Below are 24,468 nucleotides of genomic sequence, written 5' to 3'. Positions count from 1 at the left end.
CTTTGCTTTACAGCAAGTACAACACAATAAGCACCTTGAAGCTCTCGAGTGAGGTTTAAACCCTCAGAACAGTTTGTGAAGTACTGCTAGATGGATCATTGAGGCCCAGGAAGTCAGGGGACCCATGGGGCTACAGAACAATGACAACAACCTAAAACATCCAAATAAAAGCACAAAACACAAAACACACACACGAAATTAACAGGAACACAGCTGAAAAAGAGACACAAGCTAATAACGAATAAATCACCAAGAACAAAAACAAAAGCACCAAAAAGAAATGGTGGTGGTGGGGGGAGGGTCCTCTTCTATCCCAAAGGGCGTTTATTTGTCATAATCCATCCATGTAGTTTGGCCTTTCTGTTGCTTTGCTGATACAAAATCTTGTCAACAAATAAGGTATATATATATATATATATTTTTTTTTTCTTTCTTTTTTTTTTTTTTTACTTAGCAGCATCCAAAGTAGTTAAAATAAGTCTTTTAAAGTCATCAGCATTAATGTATCAACTCGTACATGTGTCCACTTTGGAGACTCTTTCCAGATTGATTTCTACAGACACACACTTTTTGATGAACAATCACTGTTTCCCTGTGTGTGTGTGTGTGTGTGTGTGTGGTGATACGGGGACCAGTAGGCGAGTAGAGCAGATCCCAGTATGAAAGGAAAAGTGGGATTGGATAAGTGACGTTATCCGCCGCTGGAAAGAGGGAGGGAGATCGACGACTCCATTAAGCCGAAGCCTGCGGGAAAGCTGGGATACTTCACTTCTTCAGCGAGTTCTTCGGGGATTTCTTTCTGCTTTTATCATCTACCAAAAGGCTCTATACATGATATAAAGACGGGGATCTTGTTGTGAAGCGTGTCGCCGACTGTTTTAGTGTTTCTCGTCTTTGTGAAGGTGAGTCCACACATTTTTTTAATGTTCGTCCCTAGAAGCTTCGCTCGCTCGGCGCCGGGAAACGCGAAAAGCTCGTTTCGTTCCCTCAGTGTTCTGCTGCGGTGAACAAACGCTTTTGTCGACAACTTTTCTTCGCGTATTCTCTCTTCGCTTTTCACCGCACTTTTAGTGAGTCAACTTGGTTCTTCCACGACCGACTGCACGAGTGAGTGTGTGTGTTTGCAGACGCGGAGTTGTTGTGCGAGCTCCGCTCGTATAATGAACCCTCAGCCTATCGCTGAGAGTGGCTTTACCGTTACTTTGAGCAGGTGAAGCGGCACCTTTTCGGAGAAAACAGCTGCTAACGTAACGACCCTCGCTGAACTTGTAGCCGGGGTCCTCGGCTTTGTTCTGTCGCGTTTATCGATGAGGTGGCTGTTTTGGTGGCCAGGCCACTCTGCTGGACGGCCCCCAGATCAAAGAATTGCAAACAGGCTACAATGTAACTCAGCCTCATTCCCGGCAAGAAACAGGATGGAGCCAAAACTAGCGTCTATTATTTTGGATGTTTCTCTAAATTGTCGTCATCCTTTCATAATCACCCTTGAGGGTCGTAGAAGCTATTCGTGAATCAGTCGGTATGTTTGCCCGTCTGGGACGAAGTCGGCCTGTCCTTTAATACTGGAAAGGAAACATGCTACGTTGTGTTAAAAATTTGTAGCAAAAGTGTAACTACTCACAATGAATGAAGAATAAGTCCTGAGTCAGCAGCATCAAAAAATTATTAACCTTTATATGCGATTTTAAGTTACATTGTAACAATATATCAGTGGGACATCAGGTGGAAAATCACACTAATGCAAAAGTCATGTTACATTTCCATGACTTGCAACTCCTCCTGCCTTGAAATGCTACAGAAAATAATATGAAAGACTTTAAGAGTATCCTATGGTAGTTTTATAAAGTTGGTGGACTTGTGGAAAAGTGATCTAAAGGCTTTTCCCATAATGCTTGTTAAGTAGCATCCTCCCTGCCTGTTAAATGTCTGCTTTGTTTAGGCTCCACACCCTCACCTGTATCTCTGATAAAATTCTGTAGACCAAGCCAGTATAACTGCCATGACACCAAATGGGTTGCTTTCAGACTTGGGGAACCTCCTCCACATTATACAAATGCTTTCCCAGAATGAGTATTATCAACCATGGGCAGCAAAGAGACTTGAATATGCAAAGTCACTACAGTTCTCCCACACTGAAAGAATAGCTAAATGTATAGTGTCTGGGAAGATGGAAGGCTGTGTTTTATGATTGTTTACTTCAGTCCTACACCTTTATTATGGAGTTGGAAAGAATAATGGAGTGGCAATTCTATCTAGCACCTAGTTCACTTCTATGTTATACCTTTGGTTTAATCTAAGGGAGTGTCATCTTATTAAGTAATAATGAATTTTTATTGTTAAGTCTTATCCTGTATAATAACTAGAAAGTACAGCTGTAACATATTGTGAATACTGAGCTGAAGAACAGTACTCAAGCAAATGTATTTTAAGTGATCATCCTAGTGTCTGTCTGAAATGTGTAACAGTCCTTCCATGCGTGGGATTTTTGCATTTATTGTATTTCCCACAGAGGTGTAACTGGACTCTTTCCCCTCCTGACTGTGGTTCTTTTTCACAGGATGGCGCTGGATGGGATCCGGATGCCCGATGGCTGCTACGCTGACGGGACCTGGGAACTGAAGATGCATGTCACTGACCTCCACAGGGATGTGTCCCTGAGGGTCACTGGGGAAATCCACATCGGTGGAGTCATGCTGAAGCTAGTGGAGAAACTAGGTAGGCACACGTTCTGTCACACAGGAGCCAGAACAGTTTATGGTGGCTTATATAAAGTGTGATAAACAGACTTAAAAGTAGTTTTATCTGACAGAAAGGATAAACTGAGCCTACAGATTCAGGATGGATCATCCAATGTGTGATAGCGTGTAAAGGGTTCTGCTCAGGAGTAGAGATAGCTCTATCCTTTGACCTCTGGCCTAGTACCATCCTTGTTGAGCAGAAAGGTATCTGTTCAAATTTGTTGGCTAATAAATACCTCTGTTATTTCAAAATAGTAATTCATCTAAGAAGGGGAAATTCTTCTTACCAGACATCTCTCATCTATGCAAAAGTGCAAACTGTTTCTGAATTCTGAGCAAAGTTAAGAACACACATTCTCCAACTTTGTCATGGTTGAAAAAGTATAATTTATTCAGTAATACAGAGAAAAGATGTACAGTTAGAAGTTGAGAATCTGTTTAAAGATATGCTTTGTTGTTGTATTTGGGGAAGAAAGGAAGCCTGTTTGCTACCTTTTCAAACGTTTCATGAGTTGGAACGTTGTCTGAGGTTTCTTGGAATCAGAGTTGAAATGAGAGAATGCATTACTTTATACCCTGCCGACTACATAAGTTGGTAACCCAAGGTTATATTTGAACTTATTTTAGAAAAAACAAGCCAATAATAATAACATAAATACAAACATAACAATAATTTAAAAAAACACATAATAATCTCAAAATATCTTAGTATTATTCTACACAAAATAATGTTTTATACACATTTTTAAAAAACTCTTAATTTAATTCTTACTTCTTAGTACTTCAAACTTAATTCTGTAAGTGGGAATAATTAAACTTGTTCGTCCATGCCCACAATACAACAAATTCTAATTCCTTATCCAAAGAACAGGGCATTAGCAGGATTGACATTGACATGAATGTTTTCTTGTCTTAATGTAAAACAACGGCAAGAAAATTGAAGAGATTTAAAACGGTGATTGCCCTGAACTGCTTTATCTTGTGACATTTTCGCATTTATATCATGAATAAAATGTTTTATATTAGACAAACTGTACTAAGTATGAACAGAGTATGTGTGCCCATGGACATCAAATCCACAGCAATATAAAGAAACCATACACAGCTTTCATCCCCGACTGTATCCTGCACTGTTCTGCAACGACAGTTATGCACTTGACAAGTTTGGGTTCAGCGAAGCATAAGAGTCCTCTGTTCCAGCCACTTGAATGCTGCCCTGTTTCATGGAGACTGAGGAAAGGTCAGCCGTGGTGGCACTGTGATTCGGGAGTGACAGTGTGTTGTGTGTTGATGGTGCTTGAATGCTCAGCATTCCTGCAGCACCCCAAGGTTTTATTCCCTGCCCATCGTCCCGTTTTAGCTCCCCTGTTAGAGCTCCACATAATTGAGGTCTTTGTTCTTTGTGGTCATCCCTGTTGAGCACCATCCATGCTAGGCAAGTGCTGTGTTGCTACCATATGTGGGACAACATGAATTCATTGGCCTCCCACCCAAAATCCAGTCAAGCCCTTATCCATTGTTTGAGCTGTGTTTGTCCACTTTGTTGACGTCTGTTTAAAGGTTACGACTTTTCTTAACAAGATGTCAAAATCTTTCATTAGTTGGTCTTTATATCGTAACGCTATTATGAGGAGTAACAGTGTGGTGTCTCAATAATCGATAGACATACAAATAGGCCACATGTTTGAAATTGTGTCAGTTTGATTGCATTTACATCAAGCTGTACTGGGGGCAAGCAACCACCAACAGTGTGTAACAGGACTTAACTGTTTTTTTGTTTGTTTGTTTGTTTGTTTGTTTTTTTTCATCATTGCCATTTTGCTGATGACACCTTTATTCGTCTACTGATGATTTTGGTGTGGTGGCTTTTGGTCCTCACATCTTCAGTTGACCGTAGTTTTGATTTATTGACCATAGTTGGTTGTTGGGTGTTGTTGTGTCAAAGTAAAATAACAGGTTATGGGTGTGCTTGTGTCACTGCCTTATCAAAAATATGCTGTAATTTCAGCTTAGTTTACTATTCTTGAGTCCTTAAAATTATTTTCCACACTGTTGCCACTTTTTCTGCAGTTAGTTTAACATACTGAGAAATACTTGAAGGCAGGGCTGGGCGTTTTATCAAAGTTATTAAATTTTTTTGTTTCTTTGATTTTAATGTAGATTATTGCTTGGTCTGCTGTCACTTAACGGCAGTAGCATCAGTTCTCTGGACTTACAACACTAATGTCAGCGGTCTCCCATTGTTCAGAGACGCATACGTGTGTTGGCTTGGATAGTCAACAAGCTGGAGTAATAATACCTGCAGCAGGTGAATGGAACAAAATAAGACAACAAAATAGAAGACAGTCATGTTACCTCATTGTAATGGAAATGTCAGACATCTCCGCTCCTCTCTCTGCGTGGGCTTCGTATTTAAAAGTCACCATGGCGCCACAGAAGTGTTAGCCTTCTATATTAGCAGCCAATACTTTGCTGCTGTGCTGTTTCATTCAAAGACAGGACAGGGTGTAGGTCACCTCTGTTTTGGAAGTGTTCATATCCAAATATGCAGTTACTTTGGGTGTTGTTACTTTTATTGTTGCACAGCTGCTCCCATTGTAATGCTTTATACTGATTACAATGTGTTTGTTTAAAATGTGCAATATTTATTAAAGTAGTTTTTAATTATTCATTCAAAATAAATTTAGAGATTCACCGACGTGTGCAGATTGATCCAGTATGGCAGTGAAAATTGGCTTGTTCATGTTTTATCTTTAGTTCATGAATATTTTTGGTTATATATTGCCCAGTCCTACTTGAAGGCAATAGAGCATCTTACTAAAATGCAGATCTCCTGCAGTGACATTAAACTGCTCTGTGAATGTTTGAGAGTATTTGCGCCTGGTTGACTGGTTTCACAAAATGTGGGGACATTTGACTGCCATCTGACTCCTACTCTGACTCAACAGGTTGTTTTTACATTTTAATCATTAACCTCCCCACAACATTGGTTTTCCACATGGCCACACACTGCAAGAGACTGTACACTGTTCATGATGAACAAATTTTTTTTAAATCCGAGAACCATTCAGCATAGATATGTTTTCAAAGAAAACAAATCTCTGCAAGTTTTAAAGTTACTTACTGGAATAAAAAAAATGCAAAGCACTTCTCATGTGACACACAACCTTTCTTTTGTTAGAAACCTGGTTCTGTACCTACCAGATTTCATTGGGACAGTGTAGGACAGCTGTCACCTTTTAAGTGCCGTCTTGGACGTGGTTATACATAGATACTGTGCATGCATAATGCACTTGGACATATTTACGGTGCTGTGAGAAGCGACACGTAGATACCACAGAGTTTTGGCAGGCAGTACTTTAGTTTCACATTGAAAGGACATCCTTGTGTAAAGACAAATCTTTTTGTGTCCCCCCCCAACCCTCTCATTTTGTGTCTGTCTCTTACACTCCAAAATGAAGCACCTCTTGTAATTCAGTAATTAGTTTCCACAAGGGTGGCAGTACTGTTTTAGTTTTTTTTTCTTTTTTCCTATACTGAACATTTGTTGCTCTATGCCTTTCTTTTACCTTGGAAATGTGTAGCTCTGTGTAGTTTGTATAAATTTGTGTTGACATTAGCTGTCTTGTGCACCACTGTTCTTTTCAGTAGTATTTGGGCATGTGTTTCCACATGTGAACATGCTTGTGTGGCTTAGTGGGTTTGTCTTGCCCATATGTATCCTGCTGCCATCATTCAACTCCTCCTGTGAGCTTCCAGTCTTCCACCCACATTGCAGGCTCAGATGGCCTTTGATAATGGATTAATAAGACAAATGCCAGGAAGGTACTTAGTTATTGATCACGGCAACAAATGCTGCTTCCATTTCCGCTGCAGCCCTCAGGAGGAGAGCAGTATTTAAGACCAGCTGATTGACCAGCCTCTTGGAATCCTTTCATCCATCCTGCGGCTTTCCATCATAGCTTCGTTCTCTGACTTTGTTGATGTTTTCCAACAGTGGTACCCTCTCTAAAAGCAAGCACTGTGCCATTTGGGGAAAAAACAAATATTGCACAAACAGCATTAACTGGTGGAAGTTTTATTGGATTTAAAGTTACATAGCTTTTAAGTCTGGCAATGTATGGCTTATAGTAACTGCTTGTGCTATTAGTGTCACACGCACATTGCAGTTTTTGAATGTGCTAAGCATTAAAAAGCTGGCTTTATTTATAATATGTTGCTCCACATTAAGACAGGTACATTATAAAATGTACTCCTTTTTGTGCCAAAACAACATGCATCTACACCAGGCTCTCATGATGTTTATGTATATACCTCCGTCAACATTGAAATGCCTTTTATTGATCATGCATCGAGCTTGCCTCAGCCAGAAACTCTATTCTATTTCTGGGTTCTTTCCATGCACTGTTTATAGTGAGCAGACTACATGAATTCTGTAGTTATTGCTTTGTTGCAGAACCAGCAGAGTTACAGATGAGGGGGACAAGTAAATCCACCTTCATTATCTATCCAGGCAAAGAAGTCTGAATGCTTTTATGAGTGAAATGCAGAACTGCTACCATCACCTGTTTGGGTACTGATCTAACAGCATTTCTACTCGCGCTTTGTTTTCCCTGTATACACTATAAAACTAAGCTGGAGGTCTCAGATTTGCATGCTCCATGGGTTGGTTTGGAAAGGAAACCTCAGTTTCAGTCTGGACTGAAACCAAAACGGAGAGAGAATGATACAATTGTAGGTTTATCCAGTTTAATGTAGATGTGGTCTGAGTGATAAGTATAGCCTGGACTAAATGTCAGAGCGCTTCTATTGTTAAACCTATGGATAAGAATAACACATTTTAGCTAATTGTGAAATGCAGTGGCAAATCTTGAACGAGTAGCATGTACTTGCAGATATGGATGAGAATGTAGTTTCACTTCTATCACTTGAAGTACCCCTGGTTGTACATGTATGGCTCTGCTTAGCCTCACAGAGGACAGCTGTGGGTAGAGGGAATGGATGGACACAGAAATGGGAGGGAAACAGAGAGGGGGTGGGGAGATTTGTAGAAGGAGGAGGTCCGGAGCTTTCTCCCTTCTCCTGGTCTCTCTGCCCGTTAGCCATGCTGCTAGAATTCCATAAAAGTCTTTGACGAAGCAGGAAATGACTTCCAGGGTTTGGCATGTTGATCTCTGGTCACTGCCGTCATTGCTGGATTCTCTCCTGCCTGCTCCATCCACCTCCCCCTCGCTCTCTGTCAGATCTCCCTTTTTTCCTTTCTCCCTCATCCTCTGTTTTCAGCCTCCTCTCCTATTCCCTTCTTGTATTTGTGGAAGCCATTTTTAATATTTGGTCTTACATTTTTAAGTACTTAGCAACCATTTCTTAATATTTGACACAGTCCACTCTGCCAGCAAGGTTTTATAATCAATAGGAAACAAAAGTGTAAAATTCATATTGTGGATTGTCTCTTATTGTTTTCTGACCCAGGTTTGTGTACACTGAATGTTCTGTGTTCTATAAATACAACTTAAGCAAACTAATTGGTCTGGTGTGACTCTGATAGTTCATGTAGTTGTTTCCAGTGAGTTTTTGGCTGCTATACCATCAGCCAGGCACAGAGAACTTTCCCTGCGTTTTAGAAAAACTGTCCGTTTTGTAGTTGCAGTGACCCACATATTTTTTTCACAAGTAATTTGGTGAATGTCATCATTCCAAATTTATTTCAGTTTTTTATAAGAGCAAATCATATTGTGGGAAATGTATCTGTAGTTATGAAGTGACTCCGAACTAAAATTATTGTTTGGTTATAACTGTCCTAGATGTGACTTTAATGTTTCATTTTAGTAACATGTGCCCTTTTTGCTGAGTTGCTGTCTGCTAGAGGCTTTGGTGACTGGGGGAGATGGTCTTGGTTTGACAATAGAGAGCAGATTTCATTAGGAAACAGATGCAATTTAGCACAGGATGCTGAACTTCCTTTGGGCTTTTTTTTTTTTTTTTTGAATATACCTCTCCTAATGCCTTACTTGCTTTCCCGCCTTTCTTTCCTTCAGTGTTTATATTTTTTTTTCCCTTTTTCTTTTTGAAGGATCTAAAGCTCTGTTTTCAGTCCCTGCAGAGAGAGAGAGGAAGAACTTAAATGACTGTGAAGAGCCCTCTCATCTTTATCTCAAATATCATACACTATCTCTCTGACAGATGGCTATGGCCAGTTTTCCCCTACTCATACCATCTTGGTGTGACACTTAGTTCTGATATATCACTATGTGTAATGATACTCATTGATTGTGAATGTGGAGCCATTCTAACATCTGACATTACAAAGTGAGAAATGGCCTGGAAGCCTGTGTGATTATCCTGCTCTCTAATCTCTCTGACAGGAAATAGTTAGTGTAAGTAGGGGTCCTGCCCAGGCCAGCGCTTTCCTGTTTTACAAGCAAGATGCTGCAGTGATTGTGTTGTTCTATACTCAGACTTGCACATGTGATCATACATATGGTTCTTCTGGCCTATAAGTTAATTACTTACGAGCTGCACAATAGAGAGTTGTGGTTTAAACTGAACTAAACTTTACTTTGACAGCTGTTGGTTTTGATGTACTTTATTGATAAATGGTCACACAGGAAGGCTATCAACTGATAATGCTCTAAATATAACATGATGAACAGCTTTTAGATTTATCTTGGACGTGCACACCATAATCAACAGAATTATTACTATTCTTATGCTTTCACTCGTGTTCACTTTTATGCACGACCTCTGTGCTTTTTAGCTGCTTGTTTAATTATTTATGCTCTGAATCTTAAAAATGCATTGGAGCAAACTTTTATGACTCCTCGGGGCATTTGTTTGTCCCTGTCATCTTACTGTAGTAGTAGGCAGGGCAGTGGATCCAGTGGAATGAAATGTTGGAATGAAAAGAATCACATTGTTGTTGTAACAAAACATTTAATTCCTTTAAACTTGTTTAATGTAACGGTTTCCTTATCATTTTATTTTTTCATTTGCTCCCTAAAAGACATATGTGTAAAAAAAGAAAAAAATAATCAAATCCAAACATGGTATGTTCATATTGTTTTAGATTGCCCACAGAAATATAAAAACACTGAATATAAACTGTACAATAAAATAACCTGCATAAAATCAACTAATTTAAATGACAAATTTTTATAATAACAATTTTATGCGCAGCAGCCTCAATTATTCTAATTTATGCTGTTTCCATTGAAACTCTCCTCAGGATTTTTAGAGAAGTGCAGCTGGCAGTTAGAAGAAGGCTGAGCTTTGTGTTCACTGGACAAACTGTAGTCCTGAGGGGAAGTCTGGTATAATGCATACACGGATAGGACAGATGAATATTATCTATCAGTTCCATTGATCTTAGTCCCAGAGTTTCTTTGTAATGTCATTATTCCACCAGGTCCCTGAACACTAAATTGCATAAAGCTGTGTAAGGGCGGAGGCGGAGTACCCCCACTGTTTTGCTGTGTTTGGATTATGACACAAATGGATACAAACTATCTGTCTCTAAGGAGTTTTCTTGTAATAGCCCTCCTGGCCTTTCCGAATGCATCATAGCCAGCCCTTCTTCCTTACTCAAACAGCCATGCTTCTAAATTTCCTGTTTAGGTGTCAAGTTCAGTACACTACAAGAACACTTTATTTGCTTTCACTATTTTCTTTTCAGTGGTGTCCAATCTGTTCCACCATCATCACCTGACCTATAGACCATATTTGTTCATTTAGTCTCAGCTTGTCTACACCAATTCTTGCAATTCAGGTTCATCTCATCCTTTGCTCAGCTGAGCTGAGATGTGAACCCGTGGCTTGAATCCTCAGACTTACCAGTGCTTGGCGGGGCTTACCCTGAAGCATTACCCGAACTTGGTTCTTATTTTAATAGTAACATATGTTCCTCTTTATAAAGGCTTTGTTTGGTAAAGTTGAAAGGCTTTTTGCCTATTAGCAGATTGTGGGTCTAAAGATGCCTGTAATAAATGCCCTTAAACTTACACTAACCTATTGAAATTACTTAGTTCCTAACCTGGTTAAAATCAACCTCTTAATGTGTTTTAACAGAATTGGTTAGTGAATACCTGAGGGACACAACTGGAATAGATAGCAGTACATTATTCAATTAATTAACCTTGGCTGTCAGGAAACATGATGTGTTGCCAGTATTTTACGCAATATTTTGTAGCAAACAAGGTGCATTACATTCATCATTTCTGGATTATTTGTTATTTATCACAAGACCAGCAACATATTTGCCTTCTCTATGTGCTTCCTATATCGATTGTGTATCTTTTTTAACACATCAAAGACACAGTTGAATCATTCTCTCTAGTTTATCTCATTTCTGCACTGAAGACATTGTCATAACTTGTCTCTATCAAAACATGCTACATGCATGTTTGATCTCTGATGTTGATTATACTGTATGTAGCATGACTGTATGAGCAAGAGCCTAAGGGCCATTTACAGTAGATCAGATTTACGGCCAATGAAGAACAGTTGCTTCCTGTATCTCTGCTTGTCAATACCAACCTTCATCCTGCATCACACATAGAATAAATATAAAAAGAGAAGGGCTGCATGGTGTTATGAGGATTAAACTGTGTGGTTGTGTGTGTGAATGAGATACGGAGAGAGAATAAGACTGAAAAGACCTGCAGCTCTGTGTCTTTGTTGTGTATGAAAACAAGTTGTCGCCTTGCACCACTGCCCCTGTGGCGTCAGCCAGTAGTCACCAAGGAAACAGCATGACCAGCCTCACCCGGCTGTTATGTTTTTATCTGCCGATGGTGGAAAATGACAAAGCCTTGGCCAATAGTTATCACTGAGAGTTAACAGTTTGGCTCTGACAGCAATTTAAAATCCCTTTTAGAGAAAAGGCTGACTGTGCAAACATGGTAAGAAAGTCCTGATCTGTAAGTGCATTCTGTCCTAAATCACCTCTATCAGCGATGTCAGAGATTAGCCTGGATTTTTGGCATTTATTAGCATTTTAGCATTTTAAATTGTCAGCAAATAAGCATCCAGATCATCATGATATGTACTGTTACTTACTGTCCCTTTCACTTTCCACATCCCTGTCATTACACAATACATGTATTGAATGGCTTGATTTTGAATCAGTTTCATTGACAACAATATTGACAAATTCACTGTCTAAATTATCAGCAATGGACGTAAACATCTAATCCTAAAAATGTCCTTAAATGGTATAATAGACAAGAGGCATCCACAAAAAGGTTAATCTGTAATGAGTGGATTGATGACAAACTGATTCAGGGACAGAAACTCCTGTTGTATTTCCTTGTTATCGAGATCACACACAGATAGATAGATAGATAGATAGATAGATAGATAGATAGATAGATTGATTGCAGACATTGATGGAGAATTTCCTCCTCTGTTTGCTTTTACTCCCTCTTGGAGTTATACTGCCTTTCCTCTGTCCTCTACCTATCCTCTTCTTTCCTTTCCATCCTTCTCCTCTCCTCTGTTGTCCCGTCCCCTTCCCATCACAGACAGACATCCATAAACATTGCTGTCTCCTAATGTAAACACCACAGATACTCTGAATTTGAGTCATCGGGAGGAAGGGGAAGGAGGGAAGTTTATTTCCTGTGATACCCCAAAGAAATTCCCTTAAGCTGGAATCTTTTGTGTCAGTAACCCAACATTTTCTGCACAAATTGACATTTGTTTGTTCTTTCCTTTCTTTTTAGAAGCTATAAATTGTTTTTGTTGTTGTTGTACAATTGAGTGCACAAAGCAAAGGAGGTGTTTTTTATGAAAATAACTCAGTTTGACAGAAATTATGGACTAATTTATCTTGTTAAAACACTTGCACACACATACACACAAGCGGAGCTAATGTAGTTAATGGATGGATAAGAACACCCTCCCTTCGACAAATCCTCATACACACCATCTCTGTATTATCTCTCACATCTTGCAGAGGTCATAAAACATGGTTTTCCCATTCTCTCCCCTTGTCTTTCAAACCCTCCATGTATGCACACACATACACTAACACACATACACTTCACTAAGGGGCTGTGGGTCCACATTTAATGCACCCAATTACTTAGGCCCCCATTCCTCTGGCTGCTGCATTACGTCATGCTTGGCAGACTGTATTTTTAGCTGGGAAATGCCATTGGTCACCTTTCCCTCTCTCTCTGTGGATTGAGTTACCAGCTTATTAATGAAAGAGCCCAATGGAGGCCTATCCAAGTTGCCTTTGAGCAATCACATCACATCGATCCACTAAGTAATAACACAAGCAAGTGTGAGCGAAACACTGTGTCCAATAGGTTTTGCCAGTGGGCGGTGAAGGAAACAGTGTACCAGGGGCCATTCAGGAAAACTGAGACCAGCCAAGACATGCATTTATGTCTTGCTACAGACTGTATGGTGGTCATGCATGCTGAGTATGAGGACGTTTGTATAGAGTGTGGTCTGTGGTGAAAGCCTAAGAGCCAAATGTTAATGCTAGCTGTGCAGCATTGCTCCCAGACACCAGAAATTACAAGTTTGTAAGAGGAAAAACTGTGAGTACAGTTATGAAAATATATTCAGGTCTATTTCCAATTTTCCTTCTCTTACTCCCTCTCATTATTTTAGCTCCTAATAGCTGCAGTGCACTTTAGGGAGCAACTGCACTTATGGTAGCAATGAAGTTGTATTCTGCACAGCTGAGGCATCAAACTATCGTGATGACAGCTAGACCCCATGCTGCTAGAGTAGCTCACACAGGGTCTCAGAAAGAGAGTTTGGAATGTTTTCACTCAAGTACCAAGTGTTTGCCTGGCGGAGTAAATGGTATAAAACCCAACAGCTTGACAAACAACCCATCCCCAATTCCATTCACGCAATCCCAGGCATTGTAATGCGAGTGGCCACTCTTCTTCTCGAGCTTGCATCTGAATTGGCAGTGTAATCTCTTCCTCATTCGAGTTTGCTGTAGTTGGATCATAGCAGTCTTGTTTTTTGGTTTTGTTTGTTTGTTTTTTCACCTACTCATCCTCTAATCTAATTAATTTGGCTTTTAGATTAGAGTGTCAACATTGCATATAGATGCCCCTGCAAGGTCAGGGAAAACAATAGCAGCATATGGACACAGAGGGCCACTGAAGATTTAAGTTTCCATGGCACCATGCAGTTTGACGGACACATGGAGGTCAACATAGGGTAACATTAAAGATGCGCTAGCTCTCCCCTAGCTTTTAGCATTAACCTTAGTTTGAGACAGACAAAACACATATTAGTATTATCTTGAGCCCTTAAAATTTGTGACGTGAAGTACATTTTAGAATGTTTTTCTTTTGCCCTTCACAGGTTACACTGAAATTGCTTTAAGAAGAGATCTTTTGATCTGTGTGTGTGTGTGTGTGTGTGTGTGTGTATATATATATATATATATATATATATAATATATAAAAATAAAAAATCTGTGACTATCAAAATTGTTAGAGAACCTATAGCCAGTGGTTTCAGTTTGTGTGTGTGGACATGAGTGGACTGCCTTACCAACTGAGCTACCACCACCCAAATAGCTTAGGCTATTTACGTGGAACAGCACTTATATAGAAAGCAGTCCATTTATGCCTTTAAACAAAGCAGAAACAAAAGAACTGAAACTGTTTTGATCGAATGCTTGGATTAACGGATGACCGAGCCAACTGACGTCTCTGGACACATTGACTTAGTAGAGAAGGGAGAGAGAGAGGGGGACCTGGAGTTTGAGACAGGGTAGGCTAGAGAAGCATTGAAGAAGTATGTGGGTGGAAGAAATGAGACACTGCTCAAGGAAGTGCCTTCCTGGACTAACACTGGAGTAATGAGATCACTACTAGGGGGACATCTGAAAGTATAATAAGCTATGAAATATTAGCATGTTTAGTACATGTCAGCTACCATATTGTGGTAATAAGGCCTTTATATTTAACATTTTAATTAAAGGCAACTTAGCAGTGGGGTACATGTAAACATCCTGCCAGTTAGTAAGTCCCTAATTTTGATTTACGACTTAACATTTAAAAATAGACTCGGCCTCTCTTTGAGTTTGCTTTTTTCACTTTTACGTTTCAGTATAAAGCAATTGGCTGCTCAAAAACAACCATAGAACACCACAGTCCTACTTACGTAGAAGGCATAGCAAAGTTATCTGCTTTAAATTTCCTCAAATCCTTGTGGTTTTCACCTTCCCTTTGAAGTCTGGCACACACCATGAGACCACAGGTCCATCCCCATTGTGCTAAGCTCCTTCGGAGTGAAAGCCTGGGAGCTACGATGGGTTTTGGGTGGCTTGTGTCTGCTTTAGAGGGATCACAGTGTGATTTGGGAACAAAGAGGAAGGTATGAACCTGATATCACCCCAGTCACACAAACAGCCATGTCTTTCACGCTGTCAATTGTCTCCTCCCCTCTCACCTTGACTTCAGCACCCCTGTGGAAACCTTTTCTGCACACCCCCTTCCATTCCCCTTACATGTGACCCTTTGCCCTGGAGGTTATATTTGGTGATCTTGTGTCAGTATAGTATGAAAAGTACAAACTTGCTCCTCTTACACTTTCTCTTTGCCTAGAATGTGTTTGCCATGTTGTCGATAAATACAAATGCCAACTATGTATTAAAGCCACAAAAGAGAATGTTAGTCAAAAATAATACTCCATCTTTTGCTGTGTTTTCTTTTGCATTTTTACAGATATTACTAAAACTCTTCCACTCTACTCTTCTTGTTTTTCCCCTTCATAGATGTAAAGAAGGACTGGTCAGACCATGCTCTGTGGTGGGAGAAGAAGAAGACATGGCTGTTGAAAACCCACTGGACGTTGGACAAGTACGGCATCCAAGCTGATGCGAGGCTCCTCTTCACACCGCAGCACAAGCTTCTGCGCCTGCAGCTGCCCAACATGAAGCACATGAAGGTCAAGGTCAACTTCTCGGACCGAGTCTTCAAGGCTGTATCCGACATCTGCAAGACTTTCAGTAAGTGGAATCTCTTTTTTTAGTGGTGATGGTGAAAGCAGTCAGTAGTAGGTTGGAGATGAAGTGGGACTGGTAAAGAGTTATGGCTGTAAAGCTCATTATGAATGTAGAAGGTTAGGTCCAGCAGATAACTTCCCCTTGCAATACTGTTTTTGGAAAGATTCTGGAAATGTTCGACATCACACTTAGCTAATCATGTCGTACCTCTCATTTACTCCACTGAGTTCTTATCCCTGGCAATTTGTTGTGTTTATTAAACACAATGAGCTCTGCATGCCAGAGTCACGTTTCTTGACTGGTAGTCCACTGTCAGCTCTAGAGTCATGTCCTTGGAAGCTGGGCTCCATCAGTCTCACAGTAATGTTTAGTAAACAGAGATTATCAATCTGTCTCAGGCTTAAAACACAGACATACACCAGTGTATAATTTCATACACACATACATAACTCATTCTCTTGCTCACATTCTGGATTACATACTATCTTCTACTAAAATTAGATCTAAAATCCATGGTTATATTAGTAACCAAGGATCACACACAGTCAGTGTCTTCCATAATTGGCACCTTACTGTCTTTTCAGAAACGTGGAGGTCAATCATTGGATCCTGGTGACCCCGGACCTGCTCATGCTCACTTTTTCTAAGCCTTGTTATCTATATCTGGGTTTGGAGAACCTTCACCCATAAAAATCATTCCACTAGGTCAAATCACACATGATTGGACCATATTGTGTTTTTGTCACTCGACTGTGTACAGTACACAGGATCAGGGGCCATATTGGAAGATGAGTTGTATTTATTGGCTTCTATAAGTAACACTGAACTGAAGGAATTGAGCTTTTTTTTTTCTGGGGGCCTGGTGGCTCAGTGGTGTTGCATTGGGATGGGATGCAGAAGGCTGTGGGTTAGAATCCCACCCCACCAGGTGTGCCCCCACCTTGGTGGCGGTCCCGAGCCAGATAAAACAGGAGGGTTGTGGCAGGAAGGGCATCCGGTGTAAAAACTCATGCAAGTGCCAGGATGTTACAAGATGTGTAGCAGCTCTAAATGGCCCCTTAATGTGATGTGCATCCACTGTTGTATTTGTTACACTGTGCATTATTTTTTGCAAAAAGTTGCTTATGGTGACAGTATGGCAGCTCACTTCACTGACTTACAACCTGGTCTGGTCTGGAAGCATTTAATATTTTGTTGTCTGTGCAACTGTAAGATAAACAATGTCCTGTGCATATTTTCTGCTTACTGCCTGTAAGCTGCAGAGAATGGAGAACCAGAGGGGACAGGAAGAGATGAAGCCTGTCCAACTGGCCTCAAGTCCGGGCAGCAATACTGAAGAGAGAAGAACAATGGGGGATGTTTTTTAAAATGATGAGCAGATTGTTTCTAGTTCTTCTCATACTAATCTATCTGTATGACTATTTTAGTGTGCTGTGTCCAGTCAGCAGGTCACACAGAAGCTATTTCCTTCTTTCTTTCCTTTCCTTCCAAAAGTGGTTCCAAGTTTAGTCCTCTAATGTAGTATTTGACTGTTTTTATCCTCACCGCCCACTCCATAGTTTATTTTTGTTATTACGAGGTTCAGTTTTTTATAATATGCGACTAACATTCTGGTGTTTAGTAATATTAACATACGGAATATATTTTTGCTTAAAACTTTGTTTTGTCTGCTTTGTCTCTCTCTTTAGCATAAATTCTTGATAATGAGCCTCCCATACAGGAGTTAGCATAGAAAATCAACACAACATTTCAAGTTAAAAGTATAAAACCAATTTTCAATGCTCTTCCTTTCCTCTGTTCATGGCAGCTGTGCCTTGACAAAGACACAGTCAGTCTGGGCTGGCTGGGAAATCAGAGGACTCAGTTTAAGGTCAATGTACTGTGATACATGAAAATCACTCAGTTCCACTCCTGTTTTGACCTCTAATACCATTTGGCAGCTCTTACATCCTGTGTTGCACTGTTTACTTGATGTTGAACCAAGGACATTAGGGATTTTCCAATTTTGTTGCAAGATACCATTTTTAAGCCCTGTCATCTATACAGAGAAAAGTTGATATGAAGTTTGTTGTACTATGGTTCGGGTTTTTCACGTAGACCTGCTATAGGGTTTTTATTATTGATTTCATCTATTGATCATCTATTTGCTTTTCATGACATTCCGTTCAATGAAACCACTACAACAATTTTGTGGAGCTGAATCTGACAATTTCAAATGTCTTGTTTTCTGTGATAGATTTTCAGTTAGCAGTGACTGGACGCCAAAATGCTACCATCTCTCTGTAGAAATGCCTATGGTCATACATGAGCTTGTCCTGTCTAGACAATAAACACCTCCTCCCCCCAGGAGACTGTTGTGCCAGCAAAATGTACTGTTCACAACTGACTAACACATGACTGTCTATCTGGGAGCCTGGGGTGGTCCAAAATGAGTCTACTGCAAAAGTCAGCAAAGCTCCACTTCAGGAGGCAGGCTGCTCTCCCTGTGTGCTTTTTAGTAAGCATGCCTTTGCTACGATGTGTGGGAAAACAAAGACAGTGTAGAATTCAATGGAAGATATTCTGTGGAAAAAGAAATTTCCCTTTGTGATATGTTGAATCTTGAAAATATAAGAGGCAGCAACTATACTGTACCATGTGGCATTTCGTTTATCCTGCTCAGAATGACAGGCAGAAAAGGAAAGTGACTGAGAAAGATGTATGTGAACATCATGTCAAATGAACGATGCAGGATGTTATAAGCTGTGAGGGTGTGTTGTAGTGAAGTGTTGGTCACGGTGCTTTGTTCTTCAGAAAGCTTTCTGAATTTGTGTGGGACTGTTGCTTCATCCTTTTAGCCCATTAGATTTATGGCCCATCAACCTGTGGTCTGCTTGACTGGCCTGAATGTGCTGGCCACTGTTGTCACAACACGGGACGAGTGTGGTTTGGCCTCAACTCAAACACCTAAATCAAAGCTTGTTATGCTTTTTGAGTGGTATATTAGCATCTTTTTGTCTGATAGAAGGAGAATGTTTGTTAGTAATATTTAGCTATTTCAATTTAGTCTTTTTTGGAACAAAATGCATGCTTTATGGTACTCGATGACTGATCCGTCAACCTTGCATCAGAGTGAATACCATTGAGAAGTATGCAGGGGGAAAACAAGCATGAAATCACTCCTTTTTTTTTGTCCAAGTAGTTTCCATCTGTATGGTAAATTTTGGTGCTGTAAAATTAGGTTATGACGATCCCTCCTATGTGGCTGGCCTTACTCACTGCAGTGAATCATGTGCTCCAATGAGTAGATGTTGCTATTGAACCCAGCTGGCTCTCAGTCAAGTGCTCTTCTCTGGCCCCAGGCCTGATTTCTGTCACAAGTCTACTGGATGGAGGATTGGGGTCTTATTGTCTACGGTTTCATGTTTGGTAATGGAAATCACCCAAGCCTTTGTAAGGACACTAAGCATAACTCACCCTTTCTCTCTCTTTTGAGACTACCCACATATATTCTGTGAGTTTTTCAAACATACAATTCATCACTCAGCTGAAAATCTCAGCGTTGTCTGTCTGAAAAGTACTAGGAGAGTGTTTCTTTTCTGTGTTTTTCTTTTAGGCTGCTTTCTTTGTCTTTATCTCAGTACTGTTGAAGGGATTTATACTTTAACAGACATGAACATTCCTATCATCTACCCCACCTCTACTCCCGTCTTGGGAGTGATGAAAAAAGCATATCTAACTTATTTACCCCCACCCACCTATTTCCCACTATTCTTGTTTTCCAGAGCACTCGGCTAAGGAAGGTCAGTAGAGCAGCCGAAAATACTTTTTTTTTTTTTTTTTTTTTTACAGCAAAATGTGCATTTTCATCTTAGATACAGGGGATCCTATACAGAAAATGGATATTTTCCACAATACGTTATAAAGATTGTGTGATCCAAAAAAATCTTCTTTTGAGCCTCAAATTTGATCCATACTTTGAGGGGGCGGCTGTAGCCCAGTTGATAAGGCAGTTGTCCCTCCTGGCTATGTGTTGAAGTGTCCTTGGGCAAGACACTAGACCAGAGAGTTGCTTCCAGCTCACGTTGGGTCAGGTGAGCACCTTGCATGGCAGCCACCGCCGTTGGTGTGTGAATATTAAATGTGCTATATAAGTGGCCACATTTTTTAGAAGCATTGTTCCTATTGAAATACAATGCATATGCCTCTGGATAAGTTTCCAGTGTTAACAGTGACAAAGGTCATAAGAATTATCTGTCACATCGTAGTAAATACCACATGGATCTGCAATGCCTCACAATTAGAGACAGTCCTATCCATGTACGCAGTTTGATACACACTTGACTGTGTGTGTTGGCCTCTTCACACAGTTCAAGCTCAGCAGCATGCCTCAAGCTCACATGGCTGTATAAGGGCACAGGGATTGTGCTCCACCACTGCAGCAGAGCAAATCAGAGGGAGGAGAAAGGCAGCAAGAAAGACAGGGTGAGCTCCCATCTGGTAGTTCTTAAAACTCCTGGAATGCTTTTGCTTTAGTTACACAAACCAAACAAGCTTTCTCACCAAGCCAAGAAGTTCTCCCTTTCCTTATGCTCGTGTTTTCCCCAGCACCCTCATCAACCAATTCAGTAAGTCAGTGACACACGAGAGATTTGTCTCAGTGGATGTTAGAAAATGAACATTTTAACATCTCACCCCTTCATTTACTTAAAGTCCTTGAGAAAACCAAATCGAGCTGAGGACCCAGATGTGCTTCTAGAATACCTGCTTCTATTGTAGATCTGGCACTCTCCATCTCTACATCAGAACCATCTCAAGCTGCTGCAGCTGAGTGATGGTTCCCTGATCTCCAACCCCAAGGGAAGGAGGGAGACGCAGGGGGAGAAGCCAGGGAAGGAAGACTGCTCTGTTTATGTCATTATATTCAATTTAGTCTCACTGTCCAACTAGGGTTTTGTACACAGCCCTTTTATTTTCACACTAACTTTGTCTGGGAGTTAGGATGCTGTTGTTATAAGTCAGTATCTTCAGAGAAGTGGTTCGCTTGTTTATGTGAAGTCTATGCTGTCTTACTACTAATCAACTGAATTTTGCGTTTATGTGTGTGAAACGAATAGAGGGTAAGGGGGAGATAGCAGTTGTATCTGCCCTGTCTCAATTGAGGATTACGGTTAAAGCAAGATTTGTTGGGGCCCTGAGAAAAGGGATTTGCAATTTTCCACCTCTCATGTGCACAGCTGTCTACAATCCCTGCCCAACTTCTAGATATTTCATATGATTTCTTCTACTCTTTGTGGCTCTTCACCCATGCCTTTTTAAGTTAATATTGAGTTAACATTCCTATATTTATTTAGAGTACTTTTGTTAAAAAGGCCAAATTTGGCCATTTTAACTCAGTAAGTTAAAACAGTGCATTGTAACAGCTGCCCATAATGTAGTCATCCCAAGTTTTGTTTATGTGATAACAAATGAACTTTGTTGCTCTTCCTCCCGGCAGATATTCGCCACCCAGAAGAGTTGTCTCTACTGCGTAAGCCCCGTGATCCCAAAAAGAAGAAGAAAAAGTTGGAGGAAGCAGAAGAGGATGACCTAGAACTAGAGGGTCCACTGTTGACCCCTGGATCAGGTGAGTAACTAATGGTATTTTGTGACTGTAGATATGTTTCCAAAGCACTTGTCGCAAGTGTTTTCTTCAAGAATTCCATGCTTATTGATTAAGAGGAGGAAATCTTGGAATTTGAAAAAAAAATGTCAACACCAAGAGTCAAGTGCTGCACTCATGAGAAAGGGAAATGGGTTTATACAAGTCCGTCTTTTGAGCTTTTTAGGTTCGGTTCGCCTTTAAAGTGACCAATGGAGTATTATTTTTCTATTTCATTGTGAAAAGTAGTAATCTTGTTTCCCTCAAGCAGGAGGTTGAATAATGACATTCACTGGCTGTTACGAAGCATCTCCTATTCTCTTTTGTGTCTGATTCTGCTAGTGGTTAGAGAACCACTAACATAAGTCCAGATTGCTGCACCCTGCTCTTAGTGACCAAATATGAATGTGTGAGTTTGAGGCCTGCATGAGATCTACAGCCTGTCTCCTGGTTCCTTGGCAGGGAGGACGAAGAATGGTTGAGATTCCACACATAGTTGGTCACGCTGCCATTTTAAATCCAAACCAGGCTACACAACGGTAGTTACACTAGCCCTCCCTCCCTCCCCCCCTTTCTCCCTCCCTCCCCCCCTTTCTCCCTCCACCAGTGATGGGAGAGCCACAACCATGTGAGTCAAGAGTAGCAGAACAAAACAAGCTGTACTGCTGTCAGAGTATTAGCATTTAGCAAACCAGCTAACACTATCAGACAGGCTGAATAAGACTTGGTGTGCTTTTAATGTTTTCTTCTCTCGGTTTGGCTCTCGGTCCTTAGACCCAGCTCAACATACTGTACATACTGTAAAAACACTGTGACCTGAACAGTTATCATCAAAAATAAAGTTAAACAAATTCTGCTGACATTCAAATTTGGTTCACTGTGTATGTCCATATATAGAAATGTGAGTGACAGAAAATCCAAAAAGCATTGCTTCGAATTATAGTTTATTTCTATGACCACAGTACACAGTGATCACACCCAAGGTTGCATCATTATGTTTTATGGGTGTACTGTATTGATTCCTCTGGTATAGAGACATTTTGTTCCCAGTGGGCAACTGTGGTCACACTATTAGGGACTGCAGAAGGCGTTTCAGAAGGAATGTGCACAATCTGTTTACTGTCACAACACTCGCTGTGTGTGTGTGTGTGTGTGTGTGTGTGTGTGTGTGTGTGTGTGTGTGTGTGTAGTTTTTCTTAACTGAGTTAGGACCTTTTTTCGCTAAGTGAGGACATTTTGCCTGTTTTAACAAGTTTAAATGTCCGTATAAGGGTTAAAAACTGGTTTTAGGGTTAGAATTGGGTTAGGGAACGGCATGTAGCTATGATGGTGAGGACTAGGGCGAATGCAAAATGTCAGTGAAACCCCTAACAAGAATAGAAATATGAAAACACACACACTTCAGCTGTCACATGCTGATCTCATGCTACAGTCAGTCAATATATTTAATGGACAAGTTGTAAAGCATCATTTCGTCCCTTGTGGGAAAGAGCATGGCTCTCAGCTCAGGTCACCTGATAGGATCATAAGGCTTTGCAGAGAGTCAGCGATGCAGTCACAATCACAGCCTTCTCCTCTGCAGCCTCTGTATACTCTGCACCACCATGGAGATAAAGAGAGCAGGGCTCACTGTAGCCACTCATGGTCTTACTTTACTGAGTAAAGAAAATACTTTTTGATTATACTCTAATCATGTTTAGAGCTCCAGTTTTCTGTCAGTAGAAAATTAGCAAGCAACAATTTTGACAATTCATAAAGAATTTTGAAGATATTACTTAAATTTAGATTTTAAAAAAACAACAGCTGCCAACAAGTTTTCTCTCATTAGCCGTGGCTTTAAAGAGCCTTTGTCAAGATGTCATTTTAATAACTGGTACTAAAGCAAATTGACAATAAAATTTGCTAAAATAATTACATTATAATTTACAGTAATATTTATAATATTTAATGAGGTCAAACCTGACGTATTCAGTATAAGGGAAAAGGAGTACATGATTCATTGTTTCCATGTAAAAAACTCCTCTAAAACCTCAATGTCCAGCTTTAAATGGACCATTTAGGAAACTCCATGTCCCCTGTCTGTCTGCACACTCATGTCAAGTGCCCTACAGAGCTGGTCATTTTGGTAGAAAAACCACGTTACTAATCCTCAACTGTTGTCATGACTCAGACTGGGAGCCATGATGTTGCCCATAATACCAGTCCATGTGGCCCACCACATCTTGATGTGTCTGTTGAATGTACAGTAATTATCTCCGTGTGGAGAACAAATACTTCACAGTCAGTACTTTTATATTTTTGATGCAGTTTTTATGTGCAGGGCTGGGTCACATTGCCCAACGCCTTGTCTGTCTTTTCAATCAGTAATGCTGTGTTGTATTGCTATTAATGGGTGGATGGAAATGACAGAACCCTACTAGCCATGCCAGGGTGATCTCCCTCTGCAAAGAGGATAAACTGAGTCACCTACTCTGAGGCTAGCCGTTGGCATTGCCCATGGAAATGCCACACATCTCCTCATTTTTGTATTTCTCTATTTTTGTCGTCTCTCTTGTTTCTTTCTGTCCTTCTAGAGCTGTCATTATCCTAAACCTGTCCACTTGATGTTGTTTGTTCCCATTCTACTTCTTTCCTCGACTCCTTTCCTGCCTTTCTTTCTCTTAATCTTTCTGTTTTTATCCTAGCTTCTGAGATAATATACATCGGACCTATGAAAGGTAAGTTTTCCTCTTCCTTTACTGTCCTTTACTCTTCAGCACTGCTTTCTCATCCTTGCCTCCCCTCTTCCCCCCACAGCTAAAGTGTTGACTTTTGTAACCTTTGGGGCTAGCAGCTGAGTCACCTGAATGATCCTCCAGACGAAGGCTGATTTGGGTGGTCACATGATATAAAGGCTTTGCCTCTTATTAGATATTAGCTCAAAGCTCACTTTTTTTACCCAGCTACTTCAGGCCTGCTCACCATCCTATCTGACTGTTCTCCACAATAGCTGGTCACGTTTTGCTCCCTAAAAGTGTTGGGTAGTGGGATGGCCATAAATAAAGTTATTATTTGCAATCGATATTTTTGTGTTTTGCCGTATCTTTTATAGAAGTTAAGAAATCAGAAGATTGATAATTGTTGGT

General features: G+C 40.4%; 1 protein-coding gene across 4 annotated transcripts in view; it reads left to right on the top strand.

Annotated features, from left to right (window-relative positions):
• Positions 1 to 715: 715 nt before the first annotated feature.
• Positions 716 to 24,468, top strand: part of fermt2 (FERM domain containing kindlin 2) — a 36,741-nt gene continuing 12,988 nt past the window's right edge. Inside the window, exons 1-5 of one of the 4 annotated variants that reach the window (XM_067479122.1) lie at positions 716 to 902; positions 2,558 to 2,715; positions 15,493 to 15,726; positions 21,200 to 21,328; positions 24,028 to 24,060. In XM_067479122.1, coding sequence (XP_067335223.1) covers positions 2,559 to 2,715; positions 15,493 to 15,726; positions 21,200 to 21,328; positions 24,028 to 24,060 — 553 coding nt within the window. In that variant the 5' untranslated portion in view covers positions 716 to 902; position 2,558. The remainder of the gene's footprint in view (positions 903 to 2,557; positions 2,716 to 15,492; positions 15,727 to 21,199; positions 21,329 to 24,027; positions 24,061 to 24,468) is intronic. The other 3 variants (XM_067479123.1, XM_067479124.1, XM_067479125.1) reach the window with 3 other exon arrangements.

The sequence above is a fragment of the Channa argus genome, chromosome 16 (genome assembly GCF_033026475.1).
Source record: "Channa argus isolate prfri chromosome 16, Channa argus male v1.0, whole genome shotgun sequence".
In the NCBI taxonomy this organism is placed as follows: Eukaryota; Metazoa; Chordata; class Actinopteri; order Anabantiformes; family Channidae; genus Channa; species Channa argus.
This window is presented reverse-complemented; position numbering and strand designations above follow the sequence as displayed.